We start from the raw sequence: 25472 nt of genomic DNA, 5'->3' as shown, positions 1-25472 counted from the left end.
GGGTCTCTTGCAGTAGTAGTACATTGGAGGAGTGCTGGTGTGCAAAAGTGAAGGCTTCTGTTAGTTTCACTCAGTCCAGCAGACCGTTAACATTCCATGAGAGGGTGTTCAAATTAATAATAGTTGATCATCATCTAAATCATCATCTGACAATTCTTCCGCCTCAATATCTCTGAGAATACTCCCATCCACCGTATTACGATTCCATTTTATCCTGTGGGAATTTTAATATGGTGGACAGGATATCCGTCACATTTTCTTTGAATGTAGACAAGTGTGAGTTCAACAGTACAAAACTAAAATTCTTTGGCCATATCTTTTCCGATAGGGTTATGTCACCTGATCCTGCCAAAGTACAAGCTCTGTCAAATGCTGATCCCCCTGCAAGAGGTTTCAATGGTACATTCTTTTCTTGGCAAGGCCAGTTACTGTAAAAGGTACATACAATTATTTGCCACTTTAGTGCTCCATTACAAGAGTCGATGAAGAAAAATATTTCCTTTCAATGGTCACAAGAATAGAGGTTTCAAGAGAATCAAACATTCCATTGGAAATGCTACTGAGATGCATACCTCAAGCCAAGCTTCATACAGAGGTTCTTGTCGGGTTAGGTGCTATCCTTGCGCAGCATGGTGGATGACCCAAGGCTTGATGGCATATTGTGGCCTATGCTAGTATAAGTTTGTCCCAAACAGAACATGCTTACTCACAACCTAAGAAAGAAAGTTTAGCCGTGGTATGGGCTTGTGAACGTTCCCATGTATTCCTGTACGGAAAGCCTTTTATGCTGGTAACTGATCATCAAGCTTTACTGACCACCTTTGGCAATCCAAGAGCCAAGAAGCCTCCTTGCATTGAACGATGAACTCCGATTTCAAGAATACAATTATACAATTGTGCATCACCGAGCAAAGGACCAGAATCCTGCTGACTACTTTTCGAGAATGCCTATACAAGGCCGCAGTACTCCATCGAAGATGGCTGAAGCCTACAATAATATCATGGTCACATTAAGTACACCATTTGCTATCTCTTTAGACCAGATTATCACTGCCATGAACCAGAGTAATGACATGCTGAAGTTAAGACAAATTACACATCAGTCATGAACCGACTCGCTTGACCTTTCACCAATGATGATGAATATAAAAGATACAGAAATGTGAAAGGTTAATTGTCCATAACTCTACTAGGAGCTATACTGCAAAGGTCAAGAATCCTGATTCTGGAGAGTCTGAGACAGAAAGTAATTGAAGTGGCTCACGAAGGACATCAGGGGATCATTGCCACAAAAAGAGCTTTCATAGACTGAGTTGGATTTCCGTACTTAGATGAAAGAGTTGAAAAATAACTCAAGGCCTGTCATATATGCAACTGCCTTTCCGCCACTTTTACTCAACATGCTCTGAACATGTGTCAACTTCCTAAGCATGCATGGGAGAGAATAGCCATTGACTTCTTCAGCCCACTTGATAATGGGCATTACCTGAATTGTGATTGTGGATGGGTAATCATGTTTCCCTTTGGTTAAAGATCTGTCATGTAGGACTCACAAATGAGTCATTGAAAAACTTGTTGGCATCTTTGCGACCTGGGGCATTTTAGCCATTGTGAAGTCTGATAACGGCCCAATAACAATAAAGAATGCAAAGAATTCCTACAGCATCTAAACATAAAGCATCAAAAGCGTACACCTTTGTGGCCCCAGGCCACCGGACTCGTTGAGCATTTTATGAGTACACTGAAGAAAGCAGTACAGCACGCAGCTACTGTGTGGCACAATACTGGACTCTACACCACTCCAGTCTCTGCCACTTCACTGTACTTTACAACATGATACTCCGCTCTGAACCACTCCACTCCACTCTACAACAAGCCACTCCAATTTATGACACTTCCCTTGACTCTATTCTAAATCTCTCCACTGTAGGGCACCCACGTCACTCTACTCTACACCAGGCCAATCCACTCTGACAGTTCATTACACTCTATACTGCACCACTCCACTCAACTCAAATGTATGACACTTTACCCCACTCTACAACTCTCCAGTCTATGACACACTACTCAACTCTACGACATGCCACTCCATTGTATGTCACTTCATTTTACTCCACTTTATTCACTCCACTGTACACACTTTGCTATATGGTATTCTGCTCTATGCTACGTCACTCTACTTGTTTCCTCTCTATGCCTCTCAACTCTGTCACTTCACTATGCTATTCCACTCTACACCACCACACTGTATGCTGCTGCACTCTACACTATTCCTCACTATACTTTTCCTCTCTATGCTATTCCTCTATTTGCTATGCCACTGCTCTATGCTGTGTGCGCCACTCTGCTCTACAACACTCTGCTCTACAACACTCTGCTCTATAACACTCTGCTCTATGACACTACACTCTGATACTTTCCTCCACTGTACTGTATGACTCTCCACTTACTGACACTTCACTCAACGGCACTCCACTCTAGAATTTAAATCACTTTTTTATTAAAAATGAAAACCATTGAAACTATAATAGTATATGAAAGGTTAGAAGCAGGTCATGGCGAAGGAGCGAGTTATCATTAATTCAGTGTGTCTAGCGAGTTGCCAATAGTGTGTTATGAAGTGCGCAAGTTATACTAATTTGAAGGTGGTGCTTAAATTATGAATTTAATGTATATCTATACCATTATCTATCTATCTATCTATCTATCTATCTATCTATCTATCTATCTATCTATCTATCTATCTATCTATCTATCTATCTATCTATATATATATATATATATATATATATATATATATATATATATATATAATTTAATTGGGGTTTGTTTAGTTTATTTGGCTTTAACGTGTGTGTATTCAATGAAAAAAACAAAGGTTACAGGGATACAGGGACGTTTTAGTTATGAAATAGAATTAAAAGGACATAGAAATTCACTTAAAAAATAAAGGTTACAGGGATGTTATAGTTAGGTTCAGAATTTACTCGCACAAAACCATAGAAATTCAGTAGTTATAGTTAGATATTTCAAGTAACTATAACTTGTGCCCTAAGGTAACTAGAACTTGCATCCCGCCATGCAGTTTTGTCTTCAATAATGTGACTGCTAATGTTTCATTTATATTTTTAATAATATTATAGAAGTTGGCATGAGTTCTGTAATACCTGGAGTAATTAGCAGTGCATGGTGAGGGCGCGCCAACCCCTTATAACCACCCGACCCCGCATTGCACACATGTGAGAGTGTCTATGAGTGAATGTCTTTTTTCATTTTTTTTTGCCAATATTCGCAAATTCGTTGCAACATTACAGTGGGGGCCTGCGCTGATGGTTGCGACAAATTCACAAATCTAGCTTGTGAATTAAGACTTTTTTGACATATTATACACATCAGGTGGCCCTCAAAGTCCCTTATATCCCACCCATGGGGCCAGGGTGCCTCTACCCTGACCCCTCACAGCACTTTTGGTTTGAATTTTCAGCCGCATGAACTGGATCCCGTTACCTAAAATGGTGGCTGCAACATTCTGCTCAGGTTGCGGCAGCCAATGACAGCATCCCTGTTGGCTCGCATATTAGTGAATTAGCTGCGATCGTGAATTAATCGCAAAAAATCAGTGGCCCTAGATATACAAATTTATTTTCCCTTTATTATCTCAAACTACTGAATGAATTTACACCAGTTAACAAAAAGCACAATCTGCTGAACAAAATCTAGCTTTCTGCCAAATTTGGTGTAATTCCTTCCAGCGGATTGGGCTGTAGTTGTGTTCAAAGCTCCTATGTGAATTGACATGGGAAACTCCCTTTTTTTGCCCCCCTCCTTTTTCTTGGGCAACGTGGCCGACCTCTTGTTTGCCTTGGGCAACACAAAAAAACAGAAGGACTCCTAACTGACCATAGAGAACTTTCCAGCAGTTGGAGAAAAGTGTGACTTTGTCATTCTTTTGCCTCTGGGAGACCATGACTAGTTGCTGAGGTTTGCTCCTAAGGGAGCAATTAAACCAACTTTTGCCCTACTCAAACCTTTTTCCTTGTTCAGTGGGTGAAGATATCCGACCTATGCTCCTTCACAGTTGTTCTGAAAACGCACCCAGTCCTGGTCAACTGCGAACAGTGATTTTGTTGTTGCTTCAATTTTTTTATGGTGCCTTTTGTCTTTTGTCTAAAAACTTTAGAAACTCATATGTTGGTTTATCCTTATCTGATTTGGATGATATTGTTGTCTTTTACATTAAACATTTATTCTGTTTGCCTGAATTTGTTTAGTATTCTAGTGTGGTGTTTTCTGAGTTTAAAAAATTGTTGGGATGCTTGAATTTAACTTGGATTTCTTTTGGGAATTGTTGCTACTTGTACTACACCTACCAGGGACTGACAAGAGATTCTCTAGCCTTTTTGTAACCTAAATAGAGTTGTTTTTTTAAAAAATTGGTAGAGGTATTACCACTCCAAAATTAATAACCCCATTCCTGAGAAATAAAGATTATTTGTTAGTACTACACACACACACCCCTTAGGTCACACTTTAATTTTGGAAGTTACTTTACACGGAATCAGTATATGCAATGTTTATAATGGTCCGTCTTTTTTTTTTTCTCCGTATCACTTCTTGTGCTAATAAGTTGTTGGTGTTGACTTTTTATTTAGAAAATGAATGCAGTTTTTCATAAAAGTATTGTTTGTTTCAGGTGGTCTCTTCCAAACCATGAAAACTTTGCTTTGCAGCATGCTGATGGCACAAACTTTTATATCACAGAAAAAGTAAGCAAATGTTTTGAAAAATCTTTTTCAAAAAGGTGATTTGTATTAAGATCTAAAATCATAAAAGTCTTTCTTGTAGTAATTCGGCTCTCCCATTGTACTATCATTGTTTTCTGTGTTGCTGTTTGTCCAGCTGTTTTAAGATGAATGCTTAATAGACAGACCATTGGAATGTGCTTTCGATTGCCTACTTAATTATTTTTATGAAATGTCAAACGTACTCTGATAGAACCTATCCGGATATTAGTCTGCTGTCCACTCACTCATCCAATTAAACCTTTTGTGAATGGGGTGTCCACGTAGTATAATACCACACAGTACAATATGAAGACATATGAAGCAGAGAAGCGAATATTTTTGTATTTTTTGCCTGGGTACGATTTTTCTAAAGCATTGTTCATGTTCCTTAGTCATAGCCCTTCTTAGGTGCAAGTCTGCTGATGACTTGATAAAGCTATGAATTATGCTTGTATAATTTACTGATGATTCACACAAATATCTCTCTTAATTCTGTAGAGGTGTCATCTAAGTCGGAAGGTAACCTCAGGCCTCCAGACCTCCAAGCTCCTTAGTGGCACCCCACAAGTCAACAGACATGCAGATTGCATGGTGTGATATTGGTGAGCCATGGAGAGAGGCGGGGTACAAGAGAGGTGGTTTACAATCAGTGGGATAGAGTCCAATAGAGTAGACTCCGCCTAATACCAAGCAATTGCACAATGGGTCTGAAAGAAAGTGGCAGGCAAGCAAAGGGCAAGGAAACATGGATTGCTGGCACTGTCAGACAGGAGAGCCAGACCGCCTAATCTACCATAACAGCAATACTAGTGAAAAGCAAACTGAATGGCACACAGTACCCTACAGCAGCTATCCCCTTTAGCTAAAGGAACAAGATCCAAGGATGCTAAAACACTGTTATAAAGCCCCACTTGGACTCTCACCTTTCACACTATTCGCCCCTACTGCTGGTGACCCTTTAAACTCCGCTGATTAGCCGTTTTCTAAGTAGTATGCTGTTCCTCTGGGAGTGAAAGGGTCCTCTGGTGCAGACATTGTGGCCTGGAGTAGGAGCAGGCACAGGAACTGGACGAGTGACTGCTTGTGCAGCCGCTGAGATCAGTCCAACAACACACCGCGGCTAGGGGGCCAATGATGGTCAGAGTCTCCTCACAGGTGGATAAAGGAAAATAAAAAGCACTGGAAAACACCAGTAGCTATTATACCTCTCGCCCCTACCATGTACAGTGTTGTCATAAATTATGTCATTTCAAATGACATCAGCAATGTTATCAATGTTGTTATTTAACATGTCATGAGTGATGTACTACATGAGGGAATAAGTAGTGCATGGCTAGGGCACAAGTTAAAGTTACTTTAGGTTTCGAGTTATAGTTACTTCAGTTAACTAAAACTAGTGAATTTAGGTGTTAGTTTAATTTAAAATGTTATGTTACAACTGACATTGTTGCGTAACCATAATGTCACTGCAACTTTTGTGTTTTCCAGTGAATTTCTAAGGTTTTGTTGAATAGTTAACTATAACTGTCACTTTAAACTTTTGTTTTTTCAGTGAATTGCAATATTATTTTTTAGTGTCACTGTCAATACATATAAGGCAAACTTATTGCTTTTATCAAGGGGTGACTTCAGCAACATACAAGAAAAATCAACTGGTCTTGTCGAAGAAACCATTGGAAAATCAGTCAGTAAACATCCAAATAGAGCATCTGTAGTTAAAACAAAATTAAACGGGTGTTGATCTTTGTTTCAGACTCCTCAAGACACATAGTGGGGCCACAAGACCAAGTGCAAGAGGTCCTTGCATTCCCAAGCTGAAGAACAAAAGCTCCAGCTCTGTGAATGCTTATCTGGTGTCATATTCTATAGACCCTACCAAACCTAGGGTTTTCTTTTTATATTATTTCTGGAGGAGGGCTACTGCACTCCCTGCAGAACCTTACAACACCTAAAAAAACATACATTAGTGCCCCAGTCCAGACTAGGGCACCTCCATTTAGCAATATGTTTGTAAATTAGTCTGTGAGGGGCATTAATGGGTGATCCTTGCCAGGTGCAGTTAATAATAAATGCGCGACCCTGGCTGTTCCTTTTTAGAGGATTTCTTTATTTTTTTAGAGTGCTCTTTTTCCACCTGGGACACCCACAGCTTTTTGTTTTTTAAGGGCCACAGGGTGATTCCCCTAAGGATCCTGCCAGCTCCCTGAAACAGCCTCCTTTTGTCTGGCCACACCATAGCCTGTCACACTTTTTTTGTTTTTCTAATTCTTTACAAATTGGGTGTCCCTGATCCACCTGAAACTCCCTACAATTTTTAATGTTTGGGTTACAGGGTAGGACTATGGCCCCCGCAGACTTAACAGTTTCTCTGCCAGCACCTGTCCTGGGTACTGCTGTAGCCAGCTGTATTACTTTGCTAATGACTGGCAGGAGCAGCTTTTATTTATGCTTCCCCCTGGTGGGAACAAAGCTATGTTTCCTGCCTGGGGCAGTGCGGGCAGAGAATTAGATTTATATTCTTTGCCCACACTCTCCCACGCAATGAACCAATCAGTGCCCTGGGAGGATGCGGTCCCGGGGACACTGACTCTTCCAGGAGTTGCAGTCCTGTGGGTCTTCCAGTGACTCAGGGTGGGGGACACGTCAACACCCCAAAAAGTAAGATAGCACTGACAACCTGGTAGCCAGTTGGATCTTTTGACCTCGGGTCCTCAAAACGTTCACGAATTCTCTGCAGCATGAAAAATACACAAGTATGTACATAAAGTTTGAACTTCAATATCTCAAAAACTACTGAACAGATTTACACCAAATCACAAAAAGCACTCTTTCTGTGTAAAGATCTAGTTTTCTGCTAATTGTGAGGTAATTGCATTCAGTCATTTTTTCTATGCTTTTGTTCAATTTTGCTTTGGAAAATTGCTTGGGGAAAATATATAATTTTTCTCTGACCTTTTTGACTGCTTAACAGCGCAAAAGTGATTTTCACACTGATTGGCCTGTAAAAAAAAGTAATTGTGTTTTTTCACTGGGCAGTTGGTGCAGATTTTTTGCAAATGTCGTCCTTTGCAAATAGTGGTGCAGAACTGCCTGGCACTGAAGCAAATCTGTGATGTAGCACTTTGGGGTTCACTATACACCTCTGAGACCAGGCTTCTTAGCTCAATTGCTTACTGACTTATCCTAGCACAATTTCCTAGCGCAACGAGGCCCCATGTGGTGTATACACACTTTATAAACAATTGTATAAGGTAGCAGTTTGGTGAACATGAGACTGACTACATTAGCTCCACTGCCCCCATATATAGTTCTGGGCTCTCTTGTATAATGTTGACCTATCATACCAGTTTAGTAATCATTTGTATATTTATTTGACTTTTTATAAATAATCACAAACAAGTTCCACGAGTGTCAAAGCGCTTTACTTTATCACGTGGAATCTAATAGCAGCAAAATTATACGGGCAAATAAAATCGATGTGCCTGCGATAGAACAAAACAAAGATCTAATTAGTGTAACAAATGACAAGAGATGGAGGTTAATCCGGAAAGTATTTCTCAGTTAGTATGCGGCGTAAGTCTTTGTTAAAGGTTTCAACCGACGGGCCAGTGCATTTTTCAGGTAGGATCAAGTTCAGATTCCAGGAGCATTTCCAGAGACGGACTAGGAGACAGTTCTTTATTTATTGAATCTTGGAGATCCTAAGAGAAGGAGACTGCAACCCCCTGACCGTATTAGTTTCTATGCAAGACATTTCAGAGTACCACAGTGGCTAGGTGGGTGCTGCAAGCCACTTTGAAATGCTTCTTTCTATAACTGGGTACCAAGCGAGAGTGATTAAAACGGACGTAACATGGTCAAAACATATTATTCTTGATACTGTTCTTGCTGCTGCATTGAGGGTGCATTTTTGGACTCCTGTGAGAAGTGCTTTTCTGTCATCTATTGTGGAGATAACAAGTGATTGTATCACATTTTTAAAGTCTGGTTCCGAAATGAAGGGTTTGATAATTGTGAGGCGTTTGAGATGGTAGTGTGCATTTTGTTTGCATAGGCATTGATATGCGAATGCAAGTTCAGGTTCATGTCTAGCATTATCCCACGTGGTCTGGTGCAGTCAGGTTTAGGTGTGCAGCTGTGAACCTTGAGAGTCTAGCCACGTGTACTGAGTACAGGTAGTGATGGAGAGATAGAAAAAGGAATTCAGTCTTGAGTAAGTTCCACTTCATGTGGTAGAAGGACAGTCAGCTTTGGATATCATCTGCATGGAGAACGTAGGACAGGATTGATTGCTTTTGAATTTTTGCCAGAGTATATGAGTTAAATAGGGTTGGGGATGTAGAACTTTGTGAGACCCCTTATGTTGGAAATTGAGCTACTGGTTGAGGTGGTAAACCCCTAATCAAGCAGCAAACACAATCTGTCAGGAAGGAGTCACAAGCAAACCCCAAACTAACATATGCTTAACCTTCTGGTAGCTCAACACAAGCATTCAGGCTTAACTTAGAGGCAATGTGTAAAGTATTTATTCAGCACACATGCAGTAATAAAATGAAAACAACACAAGAAAACTCCCACGCTAATTTAAAAAAATAGGGCACAATCTAATAAATTATTTGACACCAAAATGTCAGAAATTTAATTTTAAAAATGTTGGTGAAAATAGGACCTACAATCACAACGTGCTAACTGTGGTTATCTGGTCATATTGGACTGGGACAGAGTCACAAGTTCAGGTCAACATCGATGGAGTGCAGACCCGGATATAGGGATCAAGTTAGGCCTGTTGAACCAAAGTACCTTAAATCCTGTTTGAGGAGTGTTGTCAGATCCTATGTGGAGGAGGTGTCACTCACTGGCAGTTCTGTGGAAGCTTCCAGGCTGCGATGTAGAGTCCTGCATCGTTGCTGAGCATGCTGTTGACAAGGAGCTTGTGATACGGAGACCTGCATTGAAGATGCATTAGGCAGTGGTGGTTTCAAGGAGACTGCGTGGCGAAGTCCTCCATCAGGGATGTGCCACGAAGTGGTGCTTTTGAAGTGGCTGCAAGTAGATGCATGCAATGCTGAACTACATTGGTTCAGCTCAGAGGACCACAGCTGGGCTGGCAGTGCACCTTAAGGCCCACTTCCCAAAGATCCAGGATGGGGTGGCACCCCATGGGGCAAGAATTACAACAGACTGAGTCCAGGTGCTGTGTTCAAGGTAGCTGGACTCTTTTCTGTCCCCAGTGCTCTGATAAGGAGGCCAGCCAACTAATCCTTTGAGTCACTCTGATAGCCCCGGGGTAAAGCTGCAGGGCCAGTCCTTTCACTCAGACAGCAGGGTAACAGAGTAGCAGTTCTTGCAGAGCAGCACAACAGTCCTGATGAGTTATCCGCAGGTCCTGAGGTGTACTGAAGAGTTGGGTCCGAGGGTCCACTACTTATACCTGGTGCCCACTTTGAAGTAGGAGGAGTTTCCCATCCCCAGAGATGATTGGAAAAGTCTGCCTCTCTGTTCTGGCCCCAACTTGTCTGGGGTCATAATAGACCAGTGTCAAACACTTTGTGACTGTCCTCAGGCGGATCATTTGTGATGTGCAAGTGTGGTAGGTGACAGCTTCTCCCCCTCGTCAAGCCAGAGATGGCCCACCCTTCCTACCAGCACTTATGCTTCTTTGTCTCACTTTATGGGAGCAATCCCCAAAGGCCAACAGCCAGCTACACCCAATCATATGACCCAGGATACAGTCAGCAAACACCAAATGGTTCGGACAAGAAAATGCAAACTTTCTAAAAGTGGCATTTTCAGAATTGTGACTTAAAATCCATCTTTACAATGAAAGAGTGCTTTAAAATACAACTCTATAGACATTAAACTAGACATTCCTATCTGCTCCCAAATTGAAGTGTTTACATATTAAATGTAACAAAGTAACACAATGTTATCTTATAGAAGAGGTAGGCTTTGCAGTAGGGAAACATGGATTAGATTTTTTTCACTACCAGGCCAGGTAAAAGTTAAAAGTACATTTCCAACTTTTTAAATACAATGCACCCTGCCCTATGAGCATACACCTGGGATGAGTTATATGTATTAACAAGCATTGGCAAAGCCAGTAGGTCTCACCTATGGGTGAGCTATTGTGTTTGGCAATTGGGTGGAGGTGGTGATCGGGAGGGCAGATTAATTAGTGATAAGTATGTGCGCTTAGTAATAAATCCCCAAAACAATATATTTTCAATCCAGCCATGAACCATATTTGTTTAATAAGACTACCTAGCAGTCATTCAGCAAATGCAGACACTCTGGCTTTTTTTGTTGCTATTGCTGTTTGGCATTGGCAAAAAGAACAAGACCTATTGGCTTTGCCAATATTTATAGTTTTCATTTATACATTGTGCAAAAGTACGTCTTTGCATTGCTATTCTGCCTTATTCTGTTAATTATAGAAATCATGTTTTAAAATTCTGCAGTGAAAGCAGTAAGTCAGGTTAGACCAATAATGTATGTTCAGCAGACCAGCAATATTTAACATGAAACTGTGCTGAACTGCTTGGAAAAAAAGCTAGTTATAGGATAAGCAGAGCATTAACCTATTAAACGTCATGGTGACAAACCCTGCACGTGCACACTAGCATCATTTGAATCGTACTGTCCACTCTCCTTGTATGTTCTTGAGCGCACACACACATGATGGCTGCTTGTGAGTAAGAGTGCTTGTGTGTCTGTTTTGTGTGCACGTCAGTGTTTTCACGTTCCTTTGGCTGGGGCTGTGTGATGTTGATTTGAATGCAAGTCTTTATATAGCCATTGCTTGAAATAATTGATCATAAATACTACTTCAAGCAAACTCAAGGATACAGCATTTTTTATTTAAAAAAATAAATAAAATAGGAGATGCGCTGACATTAATTAACAAGCAAAGCAGGAAAACACTGCTAGGGTTTTTAAGTAATTTTCAAAAGCGACACATGCACCTATAACCTGCTAACAGTATGCACAGTATGGATTTAGGCAAACGCACATGTGACCAGTTGGTGCACTGGAAGCCCATAAAGTATACACAACATGTCTCGAAGAGACAGCTTAAGTGCTGTCTAACTGAGACCTAAAAAGGAAGGTTTAGGCCTGGCAAAAGGTTTATTTTGTCAGGATGAAATGGCAGTTTAAATCTCCATACACAAGCTGCATTGGAAGGTATGAGACATGTTTTAAAGGGCTATGTAAATGGGTGGCATGATCAATGCTGCAGGCCCACTAGTAGCATTTAGTTCACAGGCCCAAGTACATGTAGTACCAATTTACTAGGGTCTTTCAAGTAAATTAATTGTGGCAATTGGGTGTAAGCCAAATTTACTGTGTTTAAAGGAGAGAGCCCACGTACTTCAGCACTGGTTAGCAGTGGTAAAATGCACAGAGTCCTAAGGCCAACATGAATGAGATCAGCATAAATGGAGCAGTAAGGCAAATTTGGGGGGAAAACCATCCTTAGGGCTGACAGTTCGAACACCTTGCATTACGGGAACTAGCATAGATAGTGAACTGTTGAGTTTGATTTGTTGAGAGTGGTTGCCATTACTGTAGCAGGTGTAGTGGCACTTAAACCCAAGGGTACGGCAATCAAATCAAATAAACCCAGGTTTCTGCCTGTCTTTTAATACCCAATGAAAGAGTAAGATTCATTTTTCCTACGTTGCTTTAGAAGCCTCTGAAACCTTTGCTCTATCACTGGTCAGTTGAGGTGAAAATGGGACATTAGTTAAAAACTTTGTTTTGTAAAATAGTAAAACATTTCCTGTAGAGCATAATAACATCTATCACACCTTTGGAAAGATATTTGCAATTTATGAAAATGGCATTTTCCTAATGCACAGTCTAATATTCACTCTCAAAACTTTAGTGATCAGATGTGTGTCTACTTGTGTTCCAGCATGCAGAGGTGCTGTTTAGGCATCTTCTTTGCCACAGAAAAAATCCAAACATATGTAGACCTTGTCACCCACCAACCTCTGATTGTTGTTTAGCCAACCTGGAAACTCAAGACATACCTGAAAACTAGACACCTGGTGAATTCCTGGAATTGGCATGGCTCGTTAAGCTCTTACCTAGAATTACTTGCAAAGGCCAAACATTCCTTAAAAAATAACTCCCTCACATTTTGCCTTTGGACAGTATTGGAACAAATTGAAATGGCAAAACTGCCAGCATCCAGTATTCCCACTCTTCTACTAATAAAAACAGTACCTCGTGTGTGGATGGGCCTATTACAACCGATAGGAACAGGCCAAATACAGGTGGTGTGAAGTCAGTAAATCATGTCAATATTGTCTTAACAGGGTGGTAATTTTGGCCTATTCCTATCCTGTACATTAGCTAGGCCTGGGCGGGGTTCGCGGAGTACTGCTACGTGGAACTCTGCAAAGTGCTGAAAAATCTTTACCACACTACGTGGAGTTTTGCGAGCTGCTAAGTTTGGGTAAGGTGCACCGTTCAAACTGATTTTCAGTGTGGAAGTTTCTCACCTGCTGTAGAATCAGAGCTAATTGCATCATGCGGAGCAGAAGGCACTAACTTTTTGCCGCTCAAGAAGATTTTCTACTTGAGTGGCAGTTTCCTCAACAAGAGCAGCAGCTTTCTCATCACAAGCGGTCACGACCTACCACAACCACTCACGTTCAGAAATCACGCTCGCCAACTTAGGCAGGCACTGCTAGACTAATTTTGTCAATTTTGGTTTCTTTTTCTGTCCCCTGTTGCTCAGCATTAGACTCTAGGTGTTGTTTCTTCATGTCTCTTGCCCTCTACATTTTTAGGTTGAGCCTATGCAGTGCGCATGTGCTGTCTTCCGACATGTCTCTTGTTGTCTCGACATGTTGTAATCTACTACTGTGGGCTTTCACCACGCCCTTTACTTTAATTCATTCCTTGGCCTGCCTTTCAAAATTCCATTGATTTCAAGGTAGTTCCTTTACGTTTATCAAGCCTCAAGGGTGTTTTGTTACCACCTTGGAGACTGACCCTATTACATGGATTACGGCACAATCTGCCATATACCTTAGTATGGCGCACTACTTTTTTCTTTTGCCTCTCCACTTCGTGCTCCGTGTGCATATGTTGATTCTTCCTCTTCCTTGTTTTGGGGCATTGCCACTGTTTTTTTTTTTTTCACTTTGTGGTGTCTGTGCCCAAAGGCTTCAAGCTGGAGGGAGGTTCTTTTTTTTTTTTTTTTTTATTTATTATTTTTTTGAAATTTTATATAGCGCAAGCTCTAGGAGCTGTTCAGAGCATTACAATCAAGATACTACAATATTCGCTGCACTCGGAAACTCGCCCAATAATCCTCTGCAGGTCATTCCTTTTACAAAACATTCTTGCCCATAACTCACCATGTGGTGGTCCTAGGACAATGGGATCACCATCGAAATGGCCAGCACAACATGCTCTTTCTGTCTTGGTCATCTCTGGGTCCCCACACTAGGTTTGGGGGAAACCAAAATATTAAAATATTAATATAAATAAATATAACAAATAATGGCAATATTTTCATTTTTTGCTGCAGTTAGAGAAAGAAGGTAAATGGAAGTGCTTTAGTTATATGCAGGGCCACTGGGATAATGTGGAAGAGAGGATCAAATTATGTAGCAGGGTTGAACACTTTGTGGCAAGAAAAGTCAAGTTACACATTTACAACACCAATAACTCAGGCAAATGCGAGACCTATTGCATTGTAAATGCTTGTTATATTTCTGTTGGAGCTTTCCTTTTCTTGCTCCATCCTTTCACAGGACCTGTCTCCTGTCTGGGCATCTGGCACCCCTCCTTGTCCCAGGTTCCTCCTCAGCGGCAGCCCTAGGGCACCTAAGACAGAGTGCCCTCCCTTCCTACACACTCCCCAAAACATATGGTTTTCTAGGGCCAGATGTATCAGAGGGTTTTACCCATTCTGTGTCTGTGGGAAAATGCTTTAGTACATATGGCCCCTAGTCCCTTGCAAGGCTCATGTGTGTCAGCAGGAGTCAGGACCCCCTCCTACTGGATGTTGCGGACCTGCAGAACCACCCACAGTAGAGCCAGGAAAATCTGAGTACCACCCCCAACAGGTTTGTCCCTCTACTGCCCCCTAGAGGGTGTAGGTGAGCCAGTACCAATGGTCCTAATCGTAGTCCCTTGGTGCTAGCTGAAGTCCAAAAGTTCTAGAGTCTATCTCTGCAGGAGTCAGGAGTCTTCCCTCTTCCAGTTATGCATTCATACAGCATCTCTCCCTTGTGCAGAAAATTTTAAGTGGGGGTGGAAAATTCATCTGCCACCTCTGCCAAATCGTAGGATGACATCCTCATGCCAATCTTGCCCCAACCCTACTGCACACCGTTTTGTAAATTTCTAAGATGACATTTCCAAGTACTTTGTTGTAGGACATTCTCTGAGAGCCGAAGCACTACCACACACTGTCATGGCTTCCTGGTCCCTTACTTCCAAAACATCCAAGGACAGCCCTTCCTGTGACTGGTTCCAGAGGTCTGTCTATCCTACATTGTTTCTGTGGGATTAGACCTTCCCAGTCCAGGAGCAGTAAAGCATGCAGATTCTGACCCCATCCTTTCTTCTCCTAGGAACAAGCCTAATTACTGGCTAATGGCTCTATGTGTGGGTGGCTGGCAAGCAGAGTAATTAATGTGGCCCAGCAGGACGATTCATAGGCCAAAATCTAATTAGGGGCTAAGTCAGAGCAAAATTATAAACCTTGATGTGTCCCAAGCATGGCAGGTATATGAAAATTAATGTCACATTCGCAGTTGTTATCTTGATTTACAATAGCAATGATGTGTTGTCCTCCTAACTACGGTGAAACTTTACTTTGGTGCAGATATCGCCTATAGTGTATAAGACATTAAAGAACTCTGGGGGTTATTACAACTTTGGAGGAGGTGTTAATCCGTCCCAAAAGTAACGGTAAAGTGACGGATATAACACCAGCCGTATTACGAGTTCCATAGGATATAATGGACTCGTAATACGGCTGGTGGTATATCGGTCACTTTACCGTCACTTTTGGGACGGATTAACACCTCCTCCAAAGTTGTAATAACCCCCTCTGCGTACTTCAGTGAAGCACTATAGATGTACATACACACACTATTATTGCCCACTCATTTGAAGGCCTGCAAAGGCCACCAACAATCAGAGTAGGATCCCTTTTTTTGTTTGTTTGTGTGTGTGTGTGCGCGCGTGTATGCAGATGCCGGGGTGATTTAGATGGTAGCCTCACACATTCATGTCTGAACATGTTTGCATGGATGAGCCCAGAGCCTCCTACCAAATCTTCTCAGAATCAGACCTTATCTTGAAAGGCAGACACCGGTGGTTGGCACTTGAGTCACTCATTGTAAGCCCTGTTCATTTTAATGCTGACACTCAGGTAGTGAGACTGACTGACTGTGAAACCAGGTAGTCCAAAACGAGAGAAATCCATGGACTTTAAATAGGCAGAACCCATTTCCCACAGTTCCATAAAGCCCAGAGGTGATATTGGTTTTGGGTACCCTGAACCCATAGAAAGCACTTATGTCTTCTACACACATACTCAGGAGACTCAGAGGAACAAAGCTGAGGGTCAAGCCTTGACAGGAATGTCTTCCTGTGCATAGGGGGACTAATTGGAATTACTATGCTTGAGGAAAACGTTCATACATAATTAAAAATAAACCGTTTGTACACTTTCCATAAAATCCCAAGTTTGATATCTGTTATCAAATGAACAGTGCACCATAAGCAGTGATTTGGTTACAATTTTGTGCTCTGAGCAGATGTTAGATATTTAATGGTATTGTCAGACTCCAAACATTCAAGGCAGTTTTATCTTGGTTAACATTCTCAAAAACGTTTTAAATATGCCAAGACTTCAAGAACCATTGAGACTCCACTGAGAACTTATGGTACAAGGTCAAGAACAGCTTTTGTACTCACCAACTCAACGTAGGTCTCTGTTATATACAGATGCCTCATTTCATTTGAGAGGGAAGTCCGAGCAGAAAGATTTTAGTACCCAACCAAGCTGGATTAAACCTTGCCCAGCATGTTTATGACTCACTTGTTTGATGTGATTGAGGATTTGACTTTGGGCAGAGATTTGGTGGGATTTCAGTTAACATGAGAGTTGGTGGCTATTTTCATTGGCGCATCCTATTTAGTGAATGTGACGGGCCGGACGAGGCCGGCCCGCACGAGTCCACTACTGGTGCTGAGGCTGCCACTGAGGACCCGGAAGTCCTCGGCCTGCCCGCCAATCCAGCCGAGGCATGGAGGTCATGGCGGGAAGACGGACGTTTAAAGAACCCGATCTCGGATTTCTAGAAGGCGATCGAGAAAGAAGACTGACGGAGAGGTGAGAGAGACCAGGAGGACGGAGGAACCCAGGAGCTCGAGGAGCCGTGTGTCCCCATCGGGGACGAGAGGAGGGTGAAGAGCCGGACGGCGGTTGTCCCGATCAGGGACAGAAGAAGAACCAGTCTCTGGGACGCAGAATCCATTAGCTCGCCACGCTTCTGGAGAAGCGTGGCATCACCAGGTGCGTGTTAGTGGCTGGGGCAGGGGTATGGAGGACGGGATTAGAATTAATAAAGAGGGACTGGAGGGAAGGGGGCTGCACATTAACAATAAACTACACGGGGCAGGGAAGGGGGCTGCACATTAACAATAAACTACACGGGCAGGGAAGGGGGCTGCACATTAACACAAAACGAGGCGGGGAGGAGAGGAAATGAGCAGAAAGGAGTAAGAAAAGGACACTAAAGAAAAAAAAGCAGGTATTGACCATGAGAACAAAGAAAGATAGAAAAGGAAAAGTACCTACATGGTGCTCTAGAGACCGCCAGAGAAGAGCAAAAAGAGAACGGAAAGAAAAGCAAAGGCAACCCCCTGTTAGAAAGGGAAAGCACATGAGAAGGGCAGATGGAAAAGAAGAAAAGAGACAGCAGCAGGATAGGGAAAGCCAGACAATAAAACAAGGGAAAATACAAGCACTTACCGAGACATTTCTTCTTGTTTTCACATGTGCTTCCTGAGAGACCTGAAAAACAAAGAGAGAGAGAACAAGGAGAAGAATGTGAACCACTACCAGGACAAGACATATAAATACTGCATGAACTACCCAAGAAGCCATCGTTTTCTTACTTATCACCATATGTAACCAATAAAATAACCTCTACCAGAGTATCAGACGCAGCCTTGCGTACTTATTTGCGCCATTCCTGCAACAGTGAACCACACCCTGAGCCAACTACGTGTCAATGTAGATTTCATCTACAGTAGCCAGGTGATCATGAGCATTTTGGAAAATAAGACATTCCTGGCTATAACCCGGATATTCTCATTTAGGGGAGTTTTGAAATTGCAAGCACAAGTATTGGTCTTTTTAACAGGCCTTTGATTGTATTGCAAACAGTGAACAATGAAGACTCAACTCTGATGCAGATAAAAGGCCTTTGATCGTTTAAGTGAGAGTGGATGAGCCTTCCTGGAAAACAGAGCAATCTGTTGTTGTTGACTGCATACTTTGTGTGTGTGTTTTTCTGGAACCTGGATGAGCAATGATTTTGACATAAAACCCGGTCTTGCAGGAAGAACTTTTGTTAAATTTTTTAAAAACTACAGATCATCAAGAGGACTAGATTTGGATACCTTAGCTTGCTAGCTATGAACTGACAAAGTAGAAACCAGTAAGACATGAGATTTTCCCATGTTAACTAAAGAGAGCCACTCTAGCTGCTCAATGTTGTAAATATCAAGGATAACTGTGCAGTATATTATTAGGGATTCAGCTCGTTCTGGGCCCGATTCTCACACCTTCCTCATAAGATTGTAGCTGGATGAGCCACAATTTTCCAAAACCATCATGAGGAATACAGAGAAAAGAGAACTTCTGTAATTCTAATTTAACAAATCACCTATTTCATTCAGGAGCTGATAATAATTGCATCTGCCTATCTACAGAATATACTCTCCAATGCCCTTTCCCTAAAATTGTTCCCCTGAGTCTTTTTGTGGTAGTCCATCTGAGTTGGTCTCTTGGCTACTGCTTCAAGTTTGGGGTGGTGTTTTAGTACTTTTTGAGTATGCTAAACCGTACATTATACATTTGAGAAATTCAACACACTAATGAACAAATTGACAGAAAAATTGAAGTATCTACACATTTTTTGTTATGCCTTTAGACTGCAATTAGATATTGATTGATTTGGAGCTTGCAGTAACACATATCCCAGATTGTACCAAAAACAACATTCATTTTATATGGGTGCACAAAAAGACCAAAGAGGTCTGCATGCTTGGTCAACCTAATATTGATATTTTTTTCTTTTCTCTTTTTTTTTCTCATAAAAACTCCATGACACAGAGGTGAGAAAGAACCATTACAGTGAAAATTGTTATAGACTTTCAGAACTTTACAGAACAGTAACCTGAGCAGATCCACAACCAATGGAACAGTGCCCTTCACCTTAAAATTTATTTTTGCAAGAGCCTCTGAGCAATTGTAGTTAGAGGCTTGAGATTTATTTCTTCCTTATTTTATTTAACTGTAAATAACAGGTTTTTATTAATGGCATTGTGTACATATGAGCCCTGAATTGACATTCGTGTTTGTGTTTAATGTTTGTGTTTTACTGAATCTGACTTATCCATCAAACCACCTTTGATGAACAAGGCCCTGACTGAAGGTGAAGTGAAGGTGTAGTGTAGGTCAGACAACTGGGGAAATCTGGAACAAAAACAGAAGATAAATCCGCAGTTAGTGATGAGCTTCCAGCTGGAGCAGAAATGGAAGTAACTGAAGAGCAGTGCACTGCTCCAGCAATGAGTAGAGTCCCCGGAACAAGTTCCTTTTTGTGGACTAGCAAACAGTCCCTAACAGTTATCGAAAAAGATTTGTGGTCCAGGGAAAAATAAAAGGTGCTAAACTCATTTCACGTTTTCTAGACGGATATGAAGAGAATACAGAAGCAAGAGACCTTGCAAATTAAGTAAATGCACCATTGTCGGTCTGTTCTGCTTTGTCCGCACATGTTCTCTTCCCTGTTTCATTCTTATTTTCTTTTGTGGTGTTGTAAACATTTGTACTCATGCTGTTGTTTTTTGTCAGAATACAAACTTTACACAAAACCTAGATGAATGACACAGATCATACACAAGCTCATAGGTAAAGGAGATCTTATGACTGTGAACGTGCTAGTGAAGTTCCTCCTAAAAGTCTTGAAAGACCGTATAAGCGTGTTTCAAACCAGAAACCAGTGTGGCAAATATATTTGTGCTGAATAAGGTGTGTGGCAAATATTTTTGTGCTGAATAAGGTGTGGCCACCTCAAAAAGATGTTTCATGATCATGCCTGCCTTTAACCAGTCCACTCTACAAAGCTCCACGAATGGCTGCAGAAAAAGCTGAAAAATATGGCTTCAAGAAACGCCAAATTTCTGCTTCCATATTTACCATACTGCTGAATCTTCAAATGCAAAAGCAGATTATTTTTGTTTTTAGGTACATGAGAACCTTTGGGTTCTTTTCAGTCAAAGCGGAATTTTGTTGTGAAACCTTATGAAATGATAATTTTCACATGTGAAGCAATTTAGGTTACCTGCTCGGTAAATCATGTTATAAGATTTGTTCTGTGCAGTTTAATCTGCTTCTAGAGTACTTGAATACATTTTCTTTTGCCAGCTGAAATGCTCTTTTAGCTGCTGCAACCGCATAATACAATATATTATGGATTTTTACATTTTGTAGGGGGCAATGCTGTTGCAAAGTCTTTAAAGTGCTAAGCGAAAAAAGTCTGTGACTAGTGGAGTAGCACAACTTAGACTCCATCCTTTACACATCAGGATTGTGCAAAATACGCAATGACATTTAATATTATTTTTACTGTGTGCCTTAATAAAAAATAACGTCTAAGTACGTAAATGCATTAATGTAATCACTAAAAAACTGAAGTTGTATAAACTTGCATACTGATGTTCATATGAAATGCTTACACGTTATTCAGGTTTTACGTTCATTCTTTAAGTTGCATTTATAGAATCAAAATGTATTTCTCTTCTTTGCATTTATATATATTTTTTAAAGTTTACGTGTGTATCTTTAATCATGTACTTAAAATACACATTAAATGTTTAGCTAGAGTCAGGCTAGCTGCTACTGACTAAAGGCCATAATTCTGAAGTGTGTTTTGCTTGGATAGTGTGTTTTCTTTCCTTGCAGGTGCGTTTCAAGGCTTTGTTAGCTAGAGGAAAGGTGTATTGTCCTATGTATTAGCTTGCTGATAGTAAGGTCTGAGAGAAGAATCTTGGCAAGAGATGTGAAGATCTAATGAGGAGCTGAAGTCTCCCATTCATTGTGTACGAGGAACAGGGATGTTCAAGGTTACAGTATAACTGCCAGAGTTCTGTGGGAAGGGAAATTCAGGTGGTGGTGTGAATGCAGATGACGGATCAGAAGCTGGTTGGTCCTTGGAGGGGTGGAGAAGATAATATTCATATTGAAGATTCTGTTTGTTTTAATTAATGCTGTGGTTAGAGGTTAAGGCAGGCTCTCCTCACCTACGCACACAAAGCCCTCCACCACACCGGACCAGCCAACCTTAACCAGCGACTCAACTTCCACTTACCCCACAGGGCCCTACGCTCAGCCCAGCTCTCTCTCGCAGAAGCACTCCGCATCAGAAAAACCAGAACAGGAGGACACTCCTTCTCCTACCTCGCAGCCACCACCTAGAACACCCTACCCGTCCACATCAGACAAACCACCTCCCTCCCCAGCTTCACAAAGGAACTGAAGACATGGCTTTTTTAATCCACCTCAGGTACACGCTACACTCCCCCACTAAACCACTCCAGCGCAGTGAGTAGCTGCGCATTATAAACACTGATTGATTGATTGACTGACTTCCCTTAGACTACGAGAGCTACAGACCTCTCTGCTTCCCTTATCTTTGCAAGTGTGAAGGTTCATGCTAAACACGCATTCCTTTTCCAGAAGGGCTTCTACTAAAGCCTTCATTATGCGGACACCTTCTTGCATTTCTGGATTTTCTTAAGATTTCATACCAACGATCCTCATTCCTGATTTCAAACTTTGACTATATGAGTTTGAGAATCATTTCATGCTTAGGATAAAGAGCAGGGGTTTCTTCCTGGAACACCTATTTTTAATAATCAGTTTCTGTATTGCAGTGGTTGGTATTGCTTTCTATCTTAATTTGATGAGACTGAAACAATTGCAGTATTTCTTCTTGTCAGCTGTAATCCTGACATTTTCAACTTTTTCATGACTTGCCTATATTTTGGATTGAATGGAAATAAATTACCTAACTTCAGTTATCGATTCTTGTTCATTGTGTGGCCAAATGGGCAACACAAAAATGTGAATTGTTTAATATTGTTGATTCCCTCAATGTTTCTGTCAACTTGAAAAAGATATGTCAGATGAGAGATTGTAAATCACACTCCAGTGCGATCTCAGTAGTTGCAAAATGTGCATGGGGTGACTCAGACATTTCCATTTTTCTCAAGTCATTTGAGCAAGGCATGAAATGAACATTTAACTGTGGTTGAATCATGCAAATAAATTAGGCATTTGGTATAAAGGCACAGCCACAAGTTCTGAGCAGACTAATTACTTTAGGGCAAGGATTTGGCAAGAGAAAATTTGGAATTATACCTGCAAAAGTGCACAGCAGCAACGATATTGTTCTGATTGGAAATTCAGTGCTTAGTTTGTGCTTGTTGTTTCCGGTGCTGAGCTCCGGCACTTATTTGTGAGGTGCCGGGGCTTATTCTTCTGCCTCAAGCATTTGCTGCGAGCAAAAGACACATATGGGAAAGACGGAAGAAGGAAAAACTAAAAAGCGTCATAAAGGGAGAAAGTAAAAAGTTGCAGGATGAGCTGGAGGGGCAGGGGTGGCCGTATATGGATTGAAGAGGCCCGAGGTGGCTTCAGGATTACTGCCTCAGTAGTCAGTGCTGGCAGATTTAATTACAGCAGCCTCGTGTTTAAGAGAAGGACTTTGAGCCCCGGCACCTCTTTGTTTACAAATTAAGCACTGTGGGAATTGTAAAAAAAAAAAATGAATCCCTTTGCATTTGCCCATGCAGATTTACACCAGGAAATCCGTGGATGCTGACCAACGTGGTAAATCGGAGCAAATGGTTTCCTCCTGTTTTGTGACTTAGAAAACGTAGGATGTATTTCTTTATGGGTTGCTTTGCCTGTCTTTGACCTTTCATTATGCTTGTTTGCAGGAGGTGCTTGTGCAGTTCTAATCCTTTCTTCCACTGTTCAAATACAATGAGCATTTGGATCGTACCTGTTTTTTCCCTTCGATGAATCATACACATTTTGTGTATGTGCAACATGCTTATGTTTAAAGGCGCAAATTACTTTGCATGTGTAAGGAAAAAACTGTGACTGGCCTCTTCAGTCTGAGGAAAGCTTGTCATATAGCATGGTCAGCAAAGACCAGTACAAGTGGGGGAAAACCCCCTTATGTGGCAGCAGTATTAAGAAAAAAATATATATCTTCCTTGACATTTTACTTAACACACGCACACAAACACACACCCCCACCATGTTCTGATCGTGGTAGCAGTTTACCCTGGTTGAGTCACATTGGACAATTCCATTGTCCTGCCCCTTCTGCTTACCTATTGTTTTAGTTGAGCAGTGTGATTGGCAGCCCCATTTAAAATGCTGTTTGTTGTCAAAAACTCATTACTAGAAGGGAGTATTTAAGAAAATATTTCAAAACTAGATTTAGACTCCAGTGGTTTCCCGGCCTCAATTTGCTTCATTCTTTTCAGGCTGATCTTTGGCCCAAACTTTCCAGTACAAATGATGTAGTTACGCTCTAGCACTTAATTTCATTTTACGAAGAGAAAGCTATTAAAAGAAGGTGGTTTCTTCTACCACAATGGCTGATTATAATATCATTGGCTGATCAGCAAGCATGTCAGCCCCATTTTGCCAATGTAGAATTTAGCAGACTATATTTTATTCTGCAGTTTTGAGGTCTCGTTTGTAATATTCTTTGGCTCTGAGAAAGTGCCTGGCATGACATTTAAATGCCTACAGTCGATGCATTGTTTCTGGAACGTCATGTGAAAATGTTGCTGGTTTCTCAGGGCCATGATGAAGTCTTTTATGAAATGCTTGTTGTCTAAATCACAGTCATGGTTTTGTGAAAAAAAGAATACCTGAAAATTCGGGGGTGAGAGTGGTCATGGCATTCCCATTATTTACATTGTTTTCGTCTGAGCTTTATTTCTTGAGGTTTCACAAATTATGTGAGGACTAGTAATGGGGTTATACATACTGCAGTGTGGCTGATGGCTCAGGTCTCTCACATTCACCTTTTATGTCTTTATAATCCTCATTATTCGATAAAAATCTTAAGCATTCTTCTGGTGTGCCTAGGAACCCCCATGGGGTGCTCAGGGTGCAAACCTGGTCCATGTGTTCACTAATGAAAATGACAAGTCGTCCCTTTTTTTGCACAGGAAGATAGTTCACCAACCCTAGCAGGACTCATAGCTTTTCTTGCTGTGAGAAGACATTTGTCTGTAGAACATGACTTAGTTGGTGCCAGTGCACATCATAAGAATGAACTATAGTTTTCAGTTCGATTTTCAGGTACATACCTTTCTGTCCATCACTTCATTTGTATGAAAAGATCCTCGAAGCCTACCAAGTGCTCCAGGAATAACAGCGAAACTGACCAAGCCCTGGGGAAGTACACCTTAACCTTGACTCAGTCTTTCGCCTACTAAAACCTCATTCTGTCCAGCTCATCGCCAATTCTGCTTTTACAATAGACTGATCTCACGATGTTGACTCATACAGTGTTTTAAAAGAGTCCCTTCCCAGCCATCAGGGACCAAAGACTTTCAGTGCTTCCACAACAGCAACACCTTCACTTACGATGAGATGACCTGCAACAAGAACTCCAGTGAAAGCCTATCGGAATATTCACTATATGCATGGGCAATATATCCGTGCTCCATTATTAGGATCACTCTTCCCCTGAACATATATATTGCTGATCAAGCCCTCAGTTTACACGGTCAGGCCATGGGTAATAGAAGTTGCTTATACATAGCATCTTCAGTATCACTCCTCAAAGAATGAGGGTTAGAAGGATATTTAAGGACATGAAGAAGTGGGTGGGAAGAAGGAGGCAGGATCTTGTGTGATTACTGATCATATCCTCTTGGTCTTCCCCTACCTACCACCGTCTGTACCCAGGCAGAGGTGGGTCAATAATCTTCAATTTGCCCTTTCTCAGTCTGCATGTGCAGGTTGAGGTGCAGAATGTTCTGTTGCCACCAGTTCGTTTACCTCTTCCAAAGGTTGCATTTATCCTACCTGCTGCATCCCCAGGAGAGCATCCCAGCATGTGGACGGTATCCCATCTAGGGAATATTCTAAAGTGGCAAAAAAATCCCAGATGTGCTTCTAAAATTCTCTATTTTTGCACTTAAAAATGCCCCATGTTCACAGTCTGCTTTGCACTTTGCCAACAGGTTCCTAACTAAATGGAAGGTGTCGAAATTATATGACATAAATCCCCTATAAAATTATGTAAATGCTCTTTGAGGTTAGTGGAACTAAAGGTATGGAACCAACAAATCCAGCTTCAAATATGGCCCTTTGTCCTCACACCC

The 25472-nt window shown here is 41.4% G+C and overlaps 1 protein-coding gene across 3 annotated transcripts in view; it reads left to right on the top strand.

Annotated features, from left to right (window-relative positions):
• The window catches only part of ELMO1 (engulfment and cell motility 1), a 1154836-nt gene that overhangs the window by 243148 nt on the left and 886216 nt on the right, over positions 1 to 25472 (top strand). For all 3 annotated transcript variants that reach the window (XM_069215589.1, XM_069215618.1, XM_069215598.1), the window contains one exon: positions 4694 to 4766. In XM_069215589.1, coding sequence (XP_069071690.1) covers positions 4694 to 4766 — 73 coding nt within the window. The remainder of the gene's footprint in view (positions 1 to 4693; positions 4767 to 25472) is intronic.

Source organism: Pleurodeles waltl, chromosome 2_1 (genome assembly GCF_031143425.1).
Source record: "Pleurodeles waltl isolate 20211129_DDA chromosome 2_1, aPleWal1.hap1.20221129, whole genome shotgun sequence".
Lineage (NCBI taxonomy): Eukaryota > Metazoa > Chordata > Amphibia > Caudata > Salamandridae > Pleurodeles > Pleurodeles waltl.
The sequence above is the reverse complement of the archived record's forward strand: the minus strand, read 5'-3'. Positions and strand labels throughout refer to the sequence as shown.